The sequence below is a fragment of the Eleutherodactylus coqui genome, chromosome 4 (genome assembly GCF_035609145.1).
Source record: "Eleutherodactylus coqui strain aEleCoq1 chromosome 4, aEleCoq1.hap1, whole genome shotgun sequence".
Lineage (NCBI taxonomy): Eukaryota > Metazoa > Chordata > Amphibia > Anura > Eleutherodactylidae > Eleutherodactylus > Eleutherodactylus coqui.
Window position 1 is genome coordinate 251,415,483 of NC_089840.1, and position 21,343 is coordinate 251,436,825.

At 46.6% G+C, this 21,343-nt stretch overlaps 1 protein-coding gene across 1 annotated transcript in view; it reads left to right on the top strand.

Annotated features, from left to right (window-relative positions):
* The first annotated feature begins 14,481 nt into the window (after window positions 1–14,481).
* The window catches only part of UBTD1 (ubiquitin domain containing 1), a 48,118-nt gene continuing 41,256 nt past the window's right edge, over window positions 14,482–21,343 (top strand). Inside the window, exon 1 of the mRNA XM_066601084.1 lies at window positions 14,482–14,998. Within this exon, the coding sequence (XP_066457181.1) occupies window positions 14,917–14,998 (82 nt within the window). The 5' untranslated portion in view covers window positions 14,482–14,916. The remainder of the gene's footprint in view (window positions 14,999–21,343) is intronic.

The following is a 21,343-nucleotide window of genomic DNA, read 5'->3' on the forward strand; positions in this document are numbered from 1 at the left end:
GACGCGGCGGTGGTGGGCGGTGACGGGCGGTGACGCGGCGGCGGTGGGCGGGGAAGCGATTTCACGCTATCTCCCGCAGGTAAGTATAGGGGCTCTGGGGGGCGCCGTGACGGGCTTCACTGCGTAATATTACGCGGCGGACCCCGTCACGCTCGTGGGAAGGAGGCCTAAGTGTTTTAGTGAAGAACGGAGAGAGAATAGGATTGAGCGTTGGAGTTCAATGCGCCCAACCCGTCTATGCCTTGACATCATCTGTTGGGGAAACGTTGGGAAGCCTCCTATACAGACCAGAATTGTTCATCTCCTCCGAAATTGGTGGGTTCAGACGACCATAGTCTAATATGTATGGAAGCCTTAACCATGGACTATACATACGATTCCATTATTATCGTCACTGAAGACAAAACAACCTTATTAAACTTGTTTCCCATGTAGCCACAACATTCAGGTTATAAAAACAGGATTATCTCTTCCTACATCTTACTTATTGTACATCCAAACAATGACGGCTATTCTTGTGTAGAGGAGGCCGCCGCAGTCACTGCCTGAACGGCATTCCATAGGCTTGCTCATCGTTAGTCCTGCGTCACAGTCCTCCTCCGGTTTCCTCTATAGTACGTGCTTCCAGGCGAAAGGAATAGCGTGTATTTGCTGGAATATTTGTACAATTCCACTTTCCAATCCCGCTTGCCACGCGGTTCAAGCAACCGATGAGCCGACATTACATGAACCAATGAATATACTTTACGCGAATCAACAAACGTATGCACCATCCAAATCGGAAATTCCGCCCCTCTTTCATCCTCAGGTCGTAGGTAGGTGCCCAAGTTGCAGGTAACTTAATGGTGCTGTCACTTAACACTAAACGTATTCTTGGTTCGGTCCATTGATGGGCACATGTTTCTTAACACTTTCCAATCCACTGTCTGACCTCTGAAGACATTATGATTTAAGGCCGTACAGCTCTGATGTTGGAAGACATCCGTCAGGGTTCTCTTACTATATATTGCCAGCCTCTCTGCTGTCAGAGCCTATCCAACGTGTCACCTCATGCAGTACTGGCTTTAGCCAGCATATAGCGCCGTTGTATAATGGCAGAAAAAGAGTAAGCCCCCTAGGAAAAGCAGGATACAAATTGGATTGGAAAGCGTTACATGTTCCAGCCTTAACCTGAAAGTATTCAGAACCATGGTGTGAACCTAGCCTGAAGGCTCAGCTAACCCCATGTGCACAAAGCCTGTACGGAGTCATACAGCTTCTGTGCACATGCTCTGTCAGGTGCCAAACATACATAGATATTCTCCCCTAGAGACAATGCTCAGAATTCCTTTGTACATACAAATTCCAATAACATACGGCACAATTTTTGGTTGAATTGATACGAGATCAGTCAAAAAAAAATCTGTATGTTTCTGTATAAAAGCGGAGGCATACGGATGTACAGAGTAACCTACCGCATATTCGCCACTTTATTATCTAGCTGGGCCACATATGCTTAAAGGGGTTGTCCAGTTGTCCAGTAGTAATAATGCCCCCAGTTGTAATAGTGCCCCCCACGCCCTGAACCTGTAGCCATGCAGGAACCTCACAGCATCTGTCACTCACCCTCTCTCTCTACAGCTCCGATTCGGCCACCATATTTAGAGCTGTGAGCCCTGACCTGTCCTCCCGGTGTCTGTGATGCGTACAGGATGTGCTGGATGCAGACACCGGGAGGAGAGGTTAGGCGCCACTGCTCTGATTATGGTGGCCGGACGGGAGCTGAAGAGAGAGGGTGAAGGACATACTAGATGCAGTGGGGTTGCTGCCCGGCTCTGCTATCAGCTGAAAGTTAGGTTTTGCTAATAACTATGTTTGATAAAAAATAAATACTGGCCTTTAGACTTAATTACCGATTGCGCTGCTGCGTATCCAACTGCGTGGTGACCTTAATCACGAGCAATGGCGGACAATTCGCTGTCTATGGCCTTGAAGCTGGAGATTGACATTCTCTTCATTTGGGAAACTCAGTGATTCATCCCACCATTTTTTATTCATTCTCCTCACATAGAACCATAAAAGCCGCACATGAAGGACCGTGGCCTCACATATCGCGCTTTGAAGTTTTAGAGACGTTTCTCTCGTCTCTTTCATCCACGGATCTGTCCATCGCCTTTGTTTAGGTCAACTCCGTGACTGAACGTAAATCGGGCCCGATCTCCCCTCGGGCTGCGTCCTATTACAGAATGTAATAGTAATGTCCACTATCAGGGGGTATTTTACTGCATAGGACCTCGTGTTCTAACTTTCCGCACTTCATATGGCTCTCAAGGCATGATGGGAGTTGTAGTTTTGTAACAGCTGGGGTGCGACAGGTTGGAGAACCGTGATAAAGGAATAGGATGACTAGCTGACAAACTTTAGGGTACACGTAGCGGACTTGATGCTGATTTTCCATAGCAAAAAAATTCACACCAAAATCCGTGTCAATTTACACGCAAATTTTTCGGGTGAAATCCGCCTTAAAAAAAAAAAAAGTCAAAATCCGCTGTGTTAAGCCACATTTTTTAGAGCAAAATTTGCGCTGTCGATGGACATTTTTAATTAATGGGGTTCTGAGGCGGAAATTAGCATTTCTATGTCGAGAGATGACATGTCACTATTTGATGCAGAAATACGATTTTCCACGGTGGAATTCTGCACGCAGGTTTTGCCCATGGACAGGGTAATTTGTATACAGATCCAGCAAAAATCAGCAGATTTAGATGTAAGCTTTGAGGTGGAATTCGCTGCGGAAAATTCCACTGAAAATTCTGTTGTGTCAACATACATCTAGAGGTGAAAGCGGCTGTGGATTTGCCCCAAAATCCATGCAGGGGATTCCTTGGACGTGAAACCCCTGGATGTTGTCACATCCAGGGGCTTCACCTTGCTGCCAATGGAGCTGGCGGCAGCAGCGCTAGCCCCATTGAACACATAGGGAGAAGATCATACTTCTCTGCCACAGCAGTCTGGGCTGTGGCAGGGGATTCCTTCATCCCTGTAGGGAGTCCCCTCATCACTGAACACTGTGACAGCAGCAGCAGAGTGTTCAGTGATGATGGGACTCCCCGCAGGCATGAGAGAACCCCCTGTCACAGCTGTCACAGCAGTGGCAGAGGAGCGTGATCTTCTCCCATTGCTGTCAATGGGGCCCGGGGTTCCCAGAAAAAACATTGAACAACAAGTGTTCTGTGTAAAAGCACACAAACATTCATTTTCATACTAACAACTCAACATAGCAACTATTTTGAGTGACTATTTGGATGATAGGTGTCCCATGCCCACCCAAAGTCTGATAGATGCAGAACCCACCCCTAGGACCTCCACTATCTCTAGTTCTAGCCTAGCTACCACCGGCTTGGCTGAATGCGGTGGTCAGGGCTTAACAGAAACAGCCGAGCCGTCTTCACTGCATTGTTTCCATAACGTCCACAGAAGTCAATGGAAGTTACATACTCAGCACAGCCAAGGGTAACGGGGGCCAGAACATGGATATGCCACGATAGTCTTGGATAGGAATTTTCCATTAATTAAAAATGCCCTGCTATTTTGTATATACAAATCTCGTATGCCTCTCCATGGTAACAGACTACAAATAAATCCTGTGCAGTCTGATTCTGCAGTCATTCGCCCTTCTATTTGTCCCCTCATTTTCCTAAACTATTGAATGTAGCCCTGTTTCCCAAAAAAATAAGACCTAGCATGATTTTACAGGATTTTTGTGGATGCTTGAAATATAAGCCCTACTCAAAAATAAGCCTTAGTTACAGTTAATTAAAGAAAAACAATTCAACTAGCGTCCATGTAAAAAAGTTAAATCTTGTGGTACAAAAATGTATATAAGACTCTGTCTTATTTTGGGGGGGAACAGAGTATGTTAGCAAGAAATAGCAGACAAATGGAGGGGAGTACGACGGCAGACTACAAAGGATTTGTTTGTAGTCTGTAACCATGGAGACTCATAGTTCTGCATAGGAGATGCAGACACAAAATGGTAAAAAAAAAAAAATCCTATATCAATAAAAGAAATGTTAGCTGCAAAAATGCACACAGTAGTATATCCTTTACAAGTAATAAAGTAGATAAGAGGGGAGACCGGAATGCCTGCGACAGTTGGCGCACACGGCCACCAGCTTACCTCTCCATATCATGTTGTAGACATCCAGCTCTAGTGTCTTCCTTGACTGTCTGCCGCCCAAAGAACTCGTGTGCACCTTGGTAAAACTTCCCCTGCCAATAATGAGGTTTCTCTGGCTATTAGAGATGAGCGAGTATACTCGCTAAGGCACATTACTCGAGCGAGTAGTGCCTTAACCGAGTATCTCCCCGCTCGTCTCTAAAGATTCGGGGGCCGGCGGGGGAGGGGGAGCGGCGGGGGAGAGCAGGGAGGATAGGAGGGGAGGTCTCTCTCTCCCTCTCTCCCCTCCGCTCCCCGACACAACTCACCTGTCACCCGCCCCGGCCCCCGACTCTTTAGAGACGAGCGGGGGGATACTCGGCTAAGGCACTACTCGCTCGAGTAATGTGCCTTAGCGAGTATACTCGCTCATCTCTACTGGCTATATCAGGCACCCTCCCCGAATGAAGGCTCTTGAGTTATGGTCCAGCTTAAGGTGCCATCTAGTGTATTACAAGTCTCTGGTTTCTAACTTTGGCTATTCCTAACTTTTCTGCATTCTCTGCTCCTGACCTCGGCTTGTTGTACTGACTGTTTTCCTTTGTGCTGCATGCCTCAACCTCTGACCTGTTGTACCGTGCTGAATGTGTTTCCCAACCTCCAACTTGTTCCTAGTTCTAAAGTTACTCTGCCTAACTCAACCCAGATTGATCTGTCTGCGCCTCTGTTCACACCATCAAGTACCGCGGCTTGGACTATTGTAGTGTCAGCTGCCACATTACTGGGACTACTTCTGGGGTAACGGCCCGGGGACCCTGCAGCGAAGCCCAGATCCCGACTGGTTGGGTTGAAAGTTGAAGAGTGGATTCCTTGGGGGTCAGAAAAATCAAAAGCCAAACCAGATCGTGACACCCTATGGAAGTTGTTGTCCACTGTGTGTCTAGAAGACTTCGGCACCTCTTGACAGTCCAAAGGAGAAAATGGCGGTGGACCTCCTTTGACTTTCAGAACCACAGCGATTCGTTGTGACATCCATACGCAAGTATCAGAGGACCACGGGTGAGCCAAGAAAACATTCCCACACCATTACTCCACCAGCCTGACCGGAAGGGGTCATTAATTCATGCTGCTTGTGCCAAATTCTGACCTCCCATCAGCATGATGCAACATAAATCTGGATCCATCTCACAAGACGATGTTTTTCCTCTACTCGGTGATCCAACTTTTGCTCTCTTTTGTCCCCTGGAGTCTGGCATTCCTCTTTCTCTTAGAGTTAATGGTCCTGGAACCAGTTGTCTACTGTTATAGCCCATCCATGCTAAGGCCGGGCTCACATGAGTGTAAGCTTACCCCATATTACATGTGCGGTATAGGCTCATGTGATACGCGGTAATTCGAAGGTAATCAAATACACAGCCTTACGCTGTTTCGCTCACATATGCGTGTATGCATTGCATAATATGCGAGCGTAAAAAGAACACAGCATGTTCTATTTTGCCGTGTATTTCACTCGAGAGAGAGAGCCCGTTGCTCTCTACAGGCGTGTAATCAACAACGCACATACATATTGCATATGGGTTGCGTATATACATGCCGTTACTAAGCCACAAAGCGGGAAATGTAAAGAAGAAAAAAGAACAAGGAAGACTGCGCATGACAGTGTGCGAATGATACGCTATCATTCCCTGTACAATATCGCTGCCATATGCAGCGATAGGCCGGCTCCGCGGCGGTATGCACCTGTGTGACTCATACAAGGTTTTACTAGCATGGCCATGTCAGCCGGCCTTAGAAACATTGAGTTCTGACACATTAGTTGGAGCACCAGTGTTGCATTGTGCTGCAATTTGCTTCAACGATTTGCAAGACGATTCTTGACATCCTCTTCTGACCCCTTTCCATCCAAAAGATCTCCTTTTTGCTGGATGTTTTCCTCAATCACACCATCCTTTAGTATATTCACCACAAAGCAGTATGTGAAAACCATTGGTAGTGATGCCAATCCTGACCCAGCTAGTCTAGCACCAATGACCCGGCCTCGTAGGAAGTAGCTTAGATCGCTGGATTTTCAATCTATTGTGGTTTCACAGTGAAACTGCTACGGTAACAGCATGTCATGTGATTTTATGCAGCAGTCCGGGGTCTCGGGATGATTTCTGGACATGGAAGCGCCACTCATAAAAGGATCAGGAGTTCTAATAAATCTGGCAGCCACTTATCCCCATGACATAATGCTAGGCAGAGGAGTAATTGCATACTTATGGGCAGAACCAAGGATGTATTTTTTACCTTTTGTTGCCCCAAATGGATCATTTGTATAAACTGTGTAAAGTTGCTCCATATATTAATTTTTTATAGACTTTATTCAGGTGGTGACAAGCCCCAAACAGCCCATGAAGTGTTCTTAATCCAGCATCGAAGGGGTTACAAACTGCTAACTAGACATTGTGCTTCTTCAGCCTTGTTCATGTAGAAATGTTGCCGACCAAACACTTATTGGTCGTCCGCTCTCCAGTGATTATCCAACAGAAATGTCTTCGCAGCAAAAGACAGTATATCACATTCTGAGACGTCAGGAGGCGCACGGTATTTAGAAAGTAAGCAGCCTGGCAGAGGACTCGCCGCTGCCGCATCCGTAAACCGAACATCTGGAAACTTAACATATACTATCTGAAGAATTACATTAATAGGTGGCAAGATATTCATGCTTGGGGCTCATTCACGTATTTGCGCAGCGTATTACGTACTTTAATTTTGCGCATTTGCAGTGAATAGAACCCATTGATTTGAATGGGTTCATTCACATGAGCGAATCTTTCACTAGATGTGCGAATAACCTAACTTGTGCACATTCGAAATCAATAGGATTTTGGCCCCTCCACACAGCCGTATGTGTATTTGCATGAGCGTAGCGGTCTTGCGGAACGAACTATGCTTTTTTGGCGCATGCATCGGCGTATTTTACTATTCTTTTTGCACCCACAAGGCATGTTCGTTAGCGCACTGATTGAAACGGCCAATTCGTCTTAATGAGTTCCAGCGGAATTGCGCAGCATTTCACGCGTCTCCTTGCATATTGTGTGCGCATCCCCATTGATTTCTATAGGGATCATTGGTGCGCAAATACAGAAAACAGAACATGCTCTATTTTTTGGCGCAACCGAATTGTGCGCCCAAAATACAGAAATGTGAAATAAACCATTGAAATCAATAGGTTATATTCTCTGCATATTGCGTGCACAAATACACCCATGCGAAGCTGGCCATCGTGCGCAGTTTTTGTTGAGCGCATTTGCACAGCCGAAATGCGCCCGTGTGAGCCCAGCCTAATGCTGAGCGAAGGCATAAAATGCGCATTCGTGAACTAGGAGCTCTGATTCCACCATTCACAGCTGTGGACTGACCGTTCAGGCACTGCCCAAAGGCTTGGAGGCTGTTAATTAGATGCATCACACGGTCACCTTTAAACATTTACATATCTCCTTTAAGTTACAGCAGGAAAATGTTACTGCCTATATTATACTCCAGAGCTGCATTCATAGCTCTGCGTCTTGCTAATGAAAACAGTCATCAAACACACCATTGACCACTTATCTAATCTCCTCTGCTGTAGGGGGCCATTAGTTCCTCCAGATATAATTGCTGTACAGTGCCTGGTAAAAAGCTGATACTTCCCAGAATGCAAATCTCTAGAAGCTCCGTGCAGGTACTGAAGGAACAACGAATGCTAGGAGATTCTGCTACTAGTATTTATTCATACTACTAGGCTCCCTATAGGGAGAAGATAGGCCTTATGTATGTACACAGTGACTCCACTAGCAGAATAGTGAATGCAGCTCTGCAGTGTAATACAGGATGTAACTCAGGATCAGTACGGGAGAAGTAATGTATGTGCACAGTGACTCCACCAGCAGAATAGTGAGTGCAGCTCTGGAGTATAATATAGGATGTAACTCAGGACCAGTACAGGATAAGTAATGTATGTACACAGTGACTCCACCAGCAGAATAGTGAGTGCAGCTCTGGGGTATATACAGGATGTAACTCAGGATCAGTACAGGATAAGTAATGTATGTACACAGATGCTATATGTGCCTTGTTTGCATCTAATACCAGACCATTGAGTAGAATATATTTCTAGATCCTGACCTGCATTATTTTTAGGTGGTTCTGATTGGTGAGATTTCATTTTCTCCCTTTTTATCTCTGGTATTTCAGTTCTTGTTGTGCTGCCGGACCCATGAGAGCAATCCGCCAGAAGAATATCTAGCAGGATCACACCGTGTATTACATGCCTCCCGAGACTCTATTATTTATCTTCATACTTGCTGGGAACCAGTGTATGGTTGTCGTGTTGGTTTTGGTGTTTCATGCATCTGCAATTCTAACATTGTTGAAAATTTTTGCAACCCCCAAATCACTGGGCAACAATACAAAATATCTTAATGTGAACTACTGTGATGATTCCACAAGTGGGAGATGCCAATGTGCTGCTACCTCTGGCCTTGGAACAGGGGACTATGCATCCTCATTTTTAGGTTTAGTAGGGATCCCATTCTGTCCTCATGGCATTCTATCCTGTTTTTGGTTTTATATATAAGGTTCACACTTAGAGCTATAATCTCCCTGTGCAGGGACGTAGCTAAAGGCTCATGGGCCTGAGTGCAAAAGTTTATTTTGGGGCCCCCCAACATCTCTTAACCCCTTATTGCAGAGGCGTAACTTGAAGCTCTGGGCCCCAATGTAAAACCTGTAACAGGGCCCCCAACTATAATGCTTTATACATAGTACTGGGCTCCCTATATGGAGAAGAGGCCTTATGGGCCCTCTTAAGGCTCCTCGGCCCGGGTGCAACCGCATCCCCTGCATCCTCTATAGTTATGCCAGTGCCCCTGTGTTTTTAGAGCCTTAGGGCTCATGTACATGGCCATGTTATGACTGGTAGTGCCCCCTCTGTTGCCCCAAATAATAGTGTCTCCCGTCTCACCTTGTGGCCCTCACTCTAGCAACTTAGTTCAATAGCAGTTGCAGTAACTGTCCCCTTTCTGGACACACTATACTCTGAGCACTGGGGAGGAATCAGATGATGAGGAAAATGGTTATTATTACACATGCCACCAAAGTAAATTATGCTACTTGAGGGGACCCCGCGGTGGGACACGGGACAGTCCCCCAAAATCGTGGCCTGTTCTGCTGGATCTGTGATGGTTGGTAGGGATGTTGTATTTTGTAGTTGATGGTAGGACTGAGTCACATTAGCCTAAAACCGGACTAACACAAGCAGGTCGGATTCCACAATTGAGAGGCCCACAGCAGATTCTATCTGTGAGCCCGGCCGGTCGCCTTGTGTACTTCCCTTAACTGTACTGCGGATGACCGTGGAGGCTCGCAAGTGGTCATGCATAGTATAGGGGTTTTTTTGGCTTGTTTGTATTTCCCACCGTCGCTTAGCAATGACATAGGTATCTGCAGCCCATACGCAATAGGCTGCGGGGCGGACTCCTCCATTGACTTCAATGGAGGCAGTCCGCATGGAATCTGCAATACAAATCCGGTCATGTGATCCCGGCCTAACTCATAACCTTACATTATACTGGACCCTCGGGTGACCTAAGTTTAATTCAGTACATGCATCAGGGGTCCGGTTGTTGCACTCATAACGGCAACCCCACATTACGCCTATATGGCAGCCAGGTGAAATGGCATTAAGGCTTTTTCACACAGCTTTTTTTTATTTTTCTGTATTTTTAAAATGCATGAAAAAAAGGATATTTTTAAAAAACAGCACTTTTTATTTTCCATGTAATGAGCATTTCCTGGGGTGCTTAATGTTGTGTTTTTATTTAGACAAGCATGAGGAGACTCCGGCATTGAGTAAAAGCATTCAAAGTCCTCATTAAAAGTCAATAAGGGCCATAATGGCCTGAAATGCGTAAGTGGTGATCTGATAGACTTTTAATGAAGACCTAATAAAGCAATGAATGTTTTTGCTGGATGCTGGTACCCCTCATGGTTACTTTACTGCACTGAACCAAAAAAACAAGCATTGTTAGTGATGAGTTCCAGAATTAACCGTAGACTTTAAATGGGTTGTGCCATGACTTCAAGATATCCCCAATCCGCAGGAAACTTGCAGTGTGGTGGTCTGACCATTGAGACCCCACCCTTGTATCTGTGTCTAACCGCTGGTACCCCCCACCAATTGCAAGAGCAGGACGCTGGCGCGTGCCGATGTGTTACATTGCGACAGCGCAGGAAATTGAAATGAAAAACGCACAGTCAGGCTTAGTTCCCACGAGCATATATCGGACCGCCGTTTTCACGGTTGAGCGATATATGCTGTGATCTGATGCATTGTATTCCAATGCATCAGATCACATGGCCATATTCCCGTGATGTAAAAGCGCCCGGCTGGCCAATATAGCGCCGGGCATTTTTACATCGGGCCCAAAAGATAGTCCTGGAACAATCTTTTGGTCCGGAATACGTTGGCCGCTGCATGGGCTCCTATGGGAGCCAATGACAGCGGCAGAGAAGGGAGGTGGGAGGGAGTTTAGCAGCGTGATTGCAATGAGAGGGGGCAGGACGGGGGCAGAGCTAAGCGCGGCCCCGTTCTGCCTACTCCCATTGCTGGTTGCTGACAAGGGGCGGGGCATGGGCGGAGCTAAGTTCCCGACACTTGGGAGCAGCCAGCAATGGGAGAAGGCGGGACAGGATGGCGCTTAGCTCCACCCTGTCCCGCCCCCTCCTATTGCAATCAACTGGAGGGGAGGAGAGAGGAGGTGAGCCGGCGAAGGGGAGGGAAGGGGCAACGGAATGGCGGCCTTGGCGTATATGCATCGGGGCTCATGCCGTTCACAAGTTTTAACTCCTCAGATCGTAGCGCATATCGACCAGCTCGTGGGAACAAAGCCTAAGACTGCGCATGACAGCGTGAGATACGCTGTCATGCGCAGTACAATTTCCCTGCCTTATGCAGCATTAGGCCTGGTCACTGGTGACTCACAGCCGTGTGATCTCGGGCTAACACGTGTGTTATAGATGACGTGGTAACCATATGTTAGTATTTTATCAGTATTTGACCTGCATTTGGCTCTATGTTTGCTGTCATTGGTTTTATTTCTACAGGGTAAGGGCTCTTTCACACAAGTGTAGCGATTTTCGGTCGGCCGTGTGATGGCCACAGTGCGACCAAAAATTGTGTGTACAGGCGAACAAATCTGCCGTTTGTGCACCCGTTCAGACGGCCCAGGTCCAGCACATATATGCCGAGCCCAGATTGCCATTGGGCAGAGCGAGACAGTTTAGATCTGCTAAACTGCTTCCCCCTTTCCAGCTCTCAGCAAGGGAAAGGGGCGGGATGGGGCAGGAGCTACTGTGCTAAGCCCCTGCTCCCTCTCCGACCCTAGTCGGCTGCCAGCAATGGGAGGGGGTGGGAGCTTAACAACTACCTCCCGCCCCCTCCCATTGCAAACAGCCGGTAAGTGGCGGAGAGGAGGAGGGAAGGGGATGGGAGTTTAGCAGACACGCTGCTAAAATCTCTCCCTTCTGCGGCAGCTATCATAGGCTCCCATAGAAATCTATGGGAGCCGCCGCCGTATTTCAGTCAGGAAAGATAGTTCCTGAATAGAGATGAGTGAGCACGCTCGGATAAACCAGTTACTCCAGCAAGCCTCGCTCTTCTTCAGTAACTGCATTCTTGTCTGAGCGTGCTCCTGGGGGGCGGCGGGGAATAGTGGGGGAGAGAGTGAGAGAGATTTCTCTTTCTCTCCCCATCCCCACCCCTGCTACCCCCGCCAACTGCCGCTCCCCCAAGCATGCTCACACAAGAATGCAGTTACTCGAGAAGAGCGAGGCTTGCTTGAATAACTGGCTTATCCGAGAGAGCTCGCTCATTACTATTCCTGAACTATCTTTCCTGGCCAGCGTGAAAGCACCCAGGTCTTTTAACGCTGTGGGAATACACCCATCTGAACTGATGCATTGTAAATAGAGATGAGCGAGCATACTCGCTAAGGGCAATTACTCGATTGAGCATTGCCCTTAGCGAGTACCTGCCCGCTCGGAAGAAAAGGTTCGGCTGTCGGCAGCAGCGGGGAGCGGCGGGGGAGAGCGGGGAGGAACGGAGGGAAGATCTTTCTCTCCCTCTTCCCCCTGCTCACTGCCACAACTCACCCGCATCGGCAGCCGAACCTTTTCTTCCGAGCGGGTAGGTACTCGCTAAGGGCAATGCTCGATCGAGTAACTGTCCTCAGCGAGTATGCTCGCTCATCTGTAATTGTAAACCATTGCATCAGATGGGCAGCGTATAATCGACCGGCCATGAAAGCGCGGACGATATACGTTCGCGCGAATGAAGGCTGAGGCTGATTTCACATGGGCGATCTTGATATCCCTTTGAGAAAATTGTGGAAAAATGGCGTATTTGTTCCCGTGTTTCTGGATCGTCAGCGCTGCTTTTTCTCGCAAAAACATTGCTGCCGTTTGCGATTTTGCCGAGATTTTTAGCACGAAAGTCAATAGGACTTTCTAATGTTAAAAACGCATCGCACAAAAATCACAAGTTCATGCGTTGCGGAGGCTACATAGGGAGGCATGGGTAAATAAAAAAAAAATCGCAAAATGCAGAAAAATAGGACATACCACCATTTTTTTAATTGCTAAATCACATGAGCGAAAACATCGCAAATGTGAAAGAAACCATTGAAAATCATTGGTTTCATATATCTGTGCTTTTACTCACTCTCGCATCACGCAATTTTATCGCCCATATGAAACCACCCTTAGGCTGCATTCACACGAACGTATATCGGCTCGGTTTTCACGCCGAGCCGATATACATTGTCTCTCTCTGCAGGGGGGGGGGGGAGGATGGAAGAGCCAGGAGCAGTGCTCTGAGCTCCCACCCCCTCTCTGCCTCCTCTACGCCCCTCTGCACTATTTGCAATGAGAGGAGGCGGGACGGGGGTGGGGCTAAGTGGGCGAATTAGCCCCACCCCCATCCCACTTCTCCCTATTGCAAATAGTGGAGAGTGGCGGAGAGGAGGCAGAGAGGGGGCGGGAGTTCAGAGCACTGCTCCTGGCTCTTCCATCCTCCCCCTCCCTGCAGAGAAAACCGAGCCGATATACGTTCGTGTGAATGCAATGGGGAGAGGCGGGACAGGGGCGGGGCTAATTCTAGACCCTTAGCCCCGCCCCGCCTCCTTTCATTGCAAATAGTGCAGAGGGGTGGAGAGGAGGCAGAGAGGGGGCGGGAGCTCAGTTCCTGCTCCTGGCTCTTCCACCCCCCCCCCCCTGCACATGAGGACGAGGTATATCAGCTCGGCGTGAAAACCGAGCCGATATACGTTCGTGTGAATGCACCCTTACTCCGGATCCGTACGTTTTTGATTCAAAATAATACTAATAAATGTAAATCCGGAAGCAAAAATGAAAACATGGCTGTGAAAAATCCGGCTATATAAAGAGATACATAGATTTACATGAACTCCATAGAACAGTCCGCAAAATATGGATCAAGCATGGGGTAAAAATATGCTCATCTGAAAGCAGCCCATTGGGGTTCCCCTCCAATTTTCAGTGTAGCATAGACTAGAATTTTTTGACATGTTTTTAAAGCCTAATAAAAAGGTGAATATATAAAGATTCACTTCAAATGATAAAAAGTGAGATTTTTCACATTTTAGAACTGAAACAAAATACCTGCGAGTGTCACGTCAGACTAAAAATACCTCCCAAGTGAAGGCGGTGGTTGCATTGGGTGAGGCCAGTTACACCACAAAACCAATCTAAGATGACCTCACGCTACATGGGCATGGACTGATAACAACCCAATGAAACCTCCTCTGTCAGCACCCTCTACCTCTGCAGATGCTTATCCTGAAAATAACTTTTATTTAACAGTCAGCCCAGCAGAGATTGCAATCTGCTGAAACCACAATACAAGTCCTCCTGTGTTCTTGCCCAAAGGGAGGATACATGAGCTTTCTTTTAATCTAATTAAACCACAAGACTTCCCTGTGCCCCCTTTGCCCTGGTATTATATGTAGGGGGCAGGGGATCACTGACCCTAGATTACTGGAGAAGATTAGATGAATAGAACTAAGCACAGCAGGAGGAGAAGGGAGGGGGGAGAAGAAGGAAGGGAGGGGGGGGGGTTGCTGCAGGGAGATATAATAAACATTTCTCAGTGCACAGCAGGAGATCTTATCAGGCTGCAGGGCTGCAAGGGTTAACCTGCTGAATGCAAGTGTGGAGTAGGGAGGAGAGTGCAGGAAAAGCTGAGTGCTGTGTCACATGCTCACCTGAATGGGGAGGAGGAAGAGGTGGATCTCTTTTTTTTTTTTTTGCAAGGAGGAACAAATATTTCCCAACAAACAAATAACACAAGCTCTTTTATTTGCAAACAAGCAGCAAGCAGGCAGTGAAGACTGGACTGATCTGATCTGACAAGCACCCCTCCCTTATGACTAGTGAAGCAAGGAAGCTGCAAGCTACTTTGCTGAAGGTTCCCAGGATATGTTTGCAAGACTTTGTGGTTCCCTCCTCAATGCCTAGTGCTGCTGCCAGGCTCTGCCCAAGGTGCTGCACTTCCTGCATGCTGGCAGAGGGGAAAGCAGGAAATTGCATGCCTAAGTGACATGAAGAAGGGAAAAGTTTGGGGAGATTCTGTGTCCTGCAAGTAGGATCTTGCCTGCCTGGTGCTGCTGATTGGGGTCATTGGAGATTGCGCACTAGAATAGGACTGTGCATGGGGAGCTGCTGACTACACTCCTGCCATGGGAGGCTGCATGGGAAGACCGAGGGCTGAGAACCAGAGAGCCCAGTCCAGGGCCTCTACGAACACTCGCAAGAGAGCAGGTATGTACAGCAGTAGGATAGTATTCACCATGTGCCTGCAGTGCATGCAATGTCCACTGGGTGGCGGTGTGTTAGGGGTATGGTTGGGTCTATGTTGCCCTTGTTTTGAAAGCAGTTTGTTACATTGTATCAGGAAGTTCTAGTTTGGGGAAACACCGAACAAGAATTGCAACATGGTTTCAGCTCCTTTACCAGGGGTAGGAGTTGGTGCAGCCTTTGTGATATTTTCTAGCAGTCTATAGACTGAAGTGGTCAATAATCTGATTATTACATGCGGACATGGTTGTCATTGTAAACCGTCAGCTGAGATGAATTGTGGCATTATAATTCTTAATACCCTTTTGTAGTAATCTGCAGGGTCTGAATGCTCATTCATTGGTTGTGAATGTTCTGATCTATGTTTGAAATTGAAGCAAAGTTTATTTTACCTGCATTTACTGTATAGGTGAATGCTTGCTATTGGTCTCTGTTGTCAGCCATTTTGGTTGGGAATAGGATGATGTAGAGGCCTTCATTGGGATTGCTGACAAACCTCAACTATATAATCGCTACTTTTCTCCCATCCATTATGACTATTCTGAGGTGCTCATGGGGCTCATTCACACAACCGTGACTTCCGCATGTATTATGGCAGCGTGACATGCGGTGAATGGAGTTAATGAAAGTAAATGGGCTTTTGTTGATCCGTTCACATTTGCGTGTAGGTACACATGAGAAAAAGATCGCAGCATGCTGTTTTTGTTTTTTTTTTTTGCATACCATGCAGCTTAAGCCCTATTCTTTTGTATAGGCAGCATATGCAATGCAGTCCATATGCAATTCATTGTGTATGGGCGACGATACATACGCAACCCCCGCTATGACACAGAGCGGGTAATTAAAAAAAAAACATGCAACCCCCCCCCCCCCCCCCCCAAAACAGTCACCGTGCGCCTGACCACGCGCGTGAGGTACGCGGTCGTGCGCAGTACATTCGCTACCATACGTGGTCTCTGCCACAGCGTGATGCGGTCATGTGAATGAGCGCTAGGACTTTCATATGTACTTGTGATTAGTAGGAGCAGCTTTCTGGTAACTTTTTGTTTTCTTACTTCCCCTTTAAACAACCCCACATTGAACTGAATGGTCCGCAGGACGCCGTAGAAATGGGGATTTTGTCCATTAGTGCAGATTTTGTCGCATTTTTAACTGCAGTCTGCGGAATGTTTTGAATTTTATTCCGTGGACTTTACCTGCAGAATTACATCTCCTGCATGTTAGAAATCCACAACAATAATTCTGCAAGACGTCCTTAACCCCGCAGCAGATAGCTTTTCCGCTGTGGAATTTAAACTTGCAGGTTTGAAGTAAAAATGCGCGGACTTTAACATGTGCGGATTTCAGGCTCCATAGGGATAACACTGTGATGCAGAGGTGTCCGTGCGTCCTATACTCAGCTCAAGGTACCTTTCACATGGGAAGGAATATTCCACAACAGCGTTGCTGAGCGCGGCGAACAAACCGCGGCATGTCCTATTCTCGCAGAGCCCCGCACAGAAACGTCACTCACCCACCGCCGGCTCCGGTCTGTGCATGTGCCGGCTGCCCGGCAAGCTGGCACATCAAACAGCCGGGGGCACGGGTGAGTATGCGCTGGTCCCTGCAGCCTGTCGGGTCGGGTCCCGCGGCGAGAATTCTCGCCGCCGGATGCGACCCACCCATCTGCAGGCGGCCAAACTGTAGATTTTGGTGCAGGATTCTACTATATTCAGTTCCACATGTTAGCACACGTTGTTGTGGCATATTTCATCCTGTGTGACAGGTCCCTATGGATGCTATCACATGAGCGCGCTAAACGTTGGTGTCTTAGAGCTGAATACCAGACTGGGCCATTGTCTGTAAATCCCAGTGGCGGCCGCTAGCACTAGTGCCCTAAGGGCCCTTTCACAGGGACCGATATCGTTCAAACAAGCAAAAGTGACCGTTCGTTCAGTCTAAACGCACCCATGGTGGCTCGTTTACTAATCGTTTGGTGAAAAATCCTAATCATTCAGTTGTTTTCATTCATCTATACAGTGAATGTGAATGATTTCTCGTCTGAATGATCCAACGATGTATCTGCTTGTATGAACGGGCTGCATGAGTGAATTCTGACATTGTTGACAAATCGGCTTGTCTAAATGGAGCCTAAGGCCGCCTGCTCATGAACGGGTTGGCGACCGGCTGTCCGTGAATTATCTGTTATGGAACTGTTTAAAAGAAAAGCGGTCGCCCTTGCCCATGGAACCAATCACAGGGCAGCTTTCATTTTACCTCAACAGAATACCAAAGGAAAGCTGCGCTGTGATTGGTTGCTGAGGACACCGGTCAGTTTTTCTGTTAATTTCATAAATCTGCCCGATTACCGTTTCTTGGTTGGCAGCTTATTGCCCTATATACACAACTGATCTGCAGCTGTAAAAGATGCAATCAGGAAACTAATGAGCATTTATTTGATGGGGTGGAAGTTTACACAAACCAGTTATTGGAAGGAGCGGTTGTGCAAACACTAGACTGTCCAATGTTTGACCTGTCGAAGTTCCCTAGGCTCCCATGTCTACAGGCCCTCGCAGCACCATCACAGTAGCTCAGAGTATGTGACATCCACGTGCTCCGGAGAGTTGGCGCTCTAGCAACGCCGTCTAGATCTGTATATCCCTACAGTATCGCGGACGTGCCCAGGACTGTTTACATACTGTTCTCTAAAGACCTTTAACCAGAGCTTGAAATGTGACTGTAGATAATAGGCTCAAGGTGACAATACATTGCTGTGCTATTATGTAACGCCCTTCCTCATACTTGACATAGTAACAGGGTTTTTGTTTAAGCCTGAAATGCTATGTCCATCTAGTTTGGCCTCTTACCCCCAATATTGATCCAGAGGAAGGTAAAAAAAAAAAAAAACTCCAATGAGGTAGAAGACCATTTTCCTCATTTTAGGGGAAACCTTTTTCTTCCTGATTCCAATCTGGCAATCAGATTAAAGGGCTTGTCCCGCGCCGAAACGGGGTTTTTTTTTTTCAATAGCTCCCCCGTTCGGCGCGAGACAAACCCGATGCAGGGGTTTAAAAAAAAAACAAAAACGGATAGTACTTACCCAAATCCCCGCGCTCCGGTGACTTCTTACTTACCTTGCGAAGATGGCCGCCGGGATCATCACCCACGGTGGACCGCAGGTCTTCTCCCATGGTGCACCGTGGGCTCTGTGCGTTCCATTGCCGATTCCAGCCTCCTGATTGGCTGGAATCGGCACACGTGACGGGGCGGAGCTACGAGGAGCAGCTCTCCGGCACGAGCGGCCCCATTCAGAAGGGAGAAGACCGGACTGCGCAAGCGCGTCTAATCGGGCGATTAGACACTGAAATTAGACGGCACCATGGAGACGGGGACGCTAGCAACGGAACAGGTAAGTGTATAACTTCTGTATGGCTCATAATTAATGCACGATGTATATTACAAAGTGCATTAATATGGCCATACAGAAGTGCTGAGCCCCACTTGCTTTCGCGGGACAACCCCTTTAATCCCTGGGTCACCAACCCTCCTGAAGTAATCAGTGATAGAATATGTAATATTGTATCGCTCAAGAAGGGTGTCCAGGCCCCTCTTGTACTCTTTTAGTGAGTTCCCCATCAGGCAGAGAGTTCCGTAGTCTCACTGCTCTTACAGTAAAGAACCCCCTTTGTCAGTGTAGAGCCTCCTTTCCTCTAAACGTAGAGGGCACCCTCTTGTCACAGTCCTGGTATAAACAGATGATGGGAGAGATCTCTGGATTGATCTCTGATATATTTATGCATAGTTACTAGGTCGCCCCTCAGCGGTCTTTTTTTTTTTTTTCCCCTAAATAAGCCAAATTTTGATAACCTCTCATTGTACTCTGCCCATTCAATTTATTACTTTAGTTGCCCACCCCTGTACCCTCTGAAGCTCAGATAGGTCCTTCTTGAGTACCGGAGCCTAAAAGTGTCCACAATATTCCATGTGTGGTCTGACCAGTGACTTGTAAAGAAGAAGAACAATGTTCTCATTATGTGTACCTAGATCTTTTTTTCTTGTACCCCATGATCCTATTTGCCTTGGCAGCAGCTGCCTGACACCAGTTTCTCCAGTTAGATTCACAAAGTGGTTAATAAATATACTTAAAAGAATAGGATGCAGTACCACCAGATCCAATGACTCGCCCCAGACTCGGTCCAGACTAGAACTTACCTCCTCGTATAATCTGATCAGATGGGTTTGACCCACCCCTACCCCTCTTATAAACCCATTTTGTTATGGAGTTATACAGCTGTTCTCCTGGAGGCCCTCCAGGATAGCATTTCTTAGAAACCCTTCAAACCTCTTATCCACAATGGAAATCGGACTTGCCAACCTGTATTTTCCAGGTTCGTTTTTGTATATATGCACCACATTTGCTATGCGCCAATACAGTGGAAGAGACCTCGTCACTATAGAGTCCTTAAATACAGACCATTGTTTCTCATATCACATTACTTACATCTCCGAGTTCCAAGTGAATTATGTCAATGGGACCAAGGGTTTGATAATTTTTAATTTTTTTAAGGTGGTTTTGCACTTCTTCCTGGGTAAAGGCCCCTTTACACGCAACGGTTATTGCTCAAAATTTCGTCTAAATGAGCGATAATCGTTAATTGTAAACACTGGCATCATGCACTTTTCACTTTGAACGATGGATTTAAGTTCACTTAAAATCCATCATTCAGCTGCTAAAAGACTGAGCAAATACAAGCCATTTAAATGTTTCATTTATCTTTCAATAGACTGCACAATGTTCTCCCCGTGGCATGTTTACAGTAGCCATGAGGAGAAAATGGAATTTGTTTACACAGCTGGGAGTGTGTTTAAACACATGCTTTTCGTCCAAACAATGATTTTTAGTTAAGCTTAAAATCCATTGGCTGGACAGCTGATAGCAGGGACCACATGCTATGATTTTCCACTGGAGTGCTGATAACATTATATTCAGCTCCAGTCCCGTGACAGAACGAAGGAGCTGTATGCAGAGAACAGAACACCTGCTGTTATCTGCATACAGTGCAGGGAGGCTCATTTACATGCAAATGAAGCTAATAAGCTACTAATGCACACTAGTGCCCATTAGCAGCTTATGCAAAATCATATTGAGATTACTCAGACTGTCAATCATCCTATCTTTTGAACTAATTTTAAGCGATTTATCTTATTGTGTAAATGGGACTTAAATCTTAGCTGAAAGTTTTAGTGATCTTTTTGCATAAAGTGTTAAGGCCTAATTACATGCAGCGACAATCGCTGAAAATTCGGTCAAATGGCTGTAAATGAGCGATAGTTGTTGTGTGTAAACACGACCATCAGTCACTTTTTGGCTGAATGAGGATTTTATGGTGAACTTAAAATCCATCATTCAACCGCGGAGAGATAACGCGGACCACACTCTATGTTCTCAATGGGTGTCGGGAGATTACATTGTATTCTGCCACTAGCTTGTGCAAGAACAATGGAGCTGTGTGCAGAGCCCAGCCTGCATGCTGGTCTCCACAAACAGCTCCTAGAGGCCCTCTCACACACAAATGAAGATGATAAAGTGTTAATGGACATTAAGTGTCCATTAACACTTTGTGCAAAATGACTGCTAAAACTTTCAATCGTTTGAAAGATTCTTTTTGTGTAAATGGGCCTTTAATTGCCATTAACACTTTATAATTTTCATTTGCATGTAGAAGGGCCCCTGGAGCTGTTTGCAGAGCCCAGCGTGTGATTAATCCCACGCCCAGCTGTGCACACCACTGCATTGTTCTCGTCAGGGCTACCAGCAGGTCACAATGTAGTCTCCCAACTCCCCTGGAGAGCACAGCATGCAGTCTACTGAGAGACACTTTATCTTTCTGCAGCTGAGTGGATTATAAATTCACCTTAAAATCATTGTTCAGACGAAAAGTGCACAATGGCAGCATTTACACGTAACAATTATTGCTCATTTTCAGTCGTTTGAACAGAGCAACCTTAAAAGGATTAAAATGATCAAACGCTCGGTTTAGACTGGTGCCATTTAATTGAGAGTTTACTTGATCACTCTGCATTTCATTTTCCTGAGTGAATACACTGGCAGAAAAAAAACAATTTAATAGATTTTCTTTCTCTTCAGCACCTGCTATTTTTTCCCTCATTACTTTTTAAAGGGCCAACACTTTCCATTTTAATCTTTTGGCTTTTTCTATAGTTGAAGAACAGTTTAGGGGTTAGCCTTCCTCTTTGGGAATATGTCTGTCGCCACCTTTGTTGCTTTTATTTGCACAAATAAATTTCAACTCTTCAATGCCCATGGAC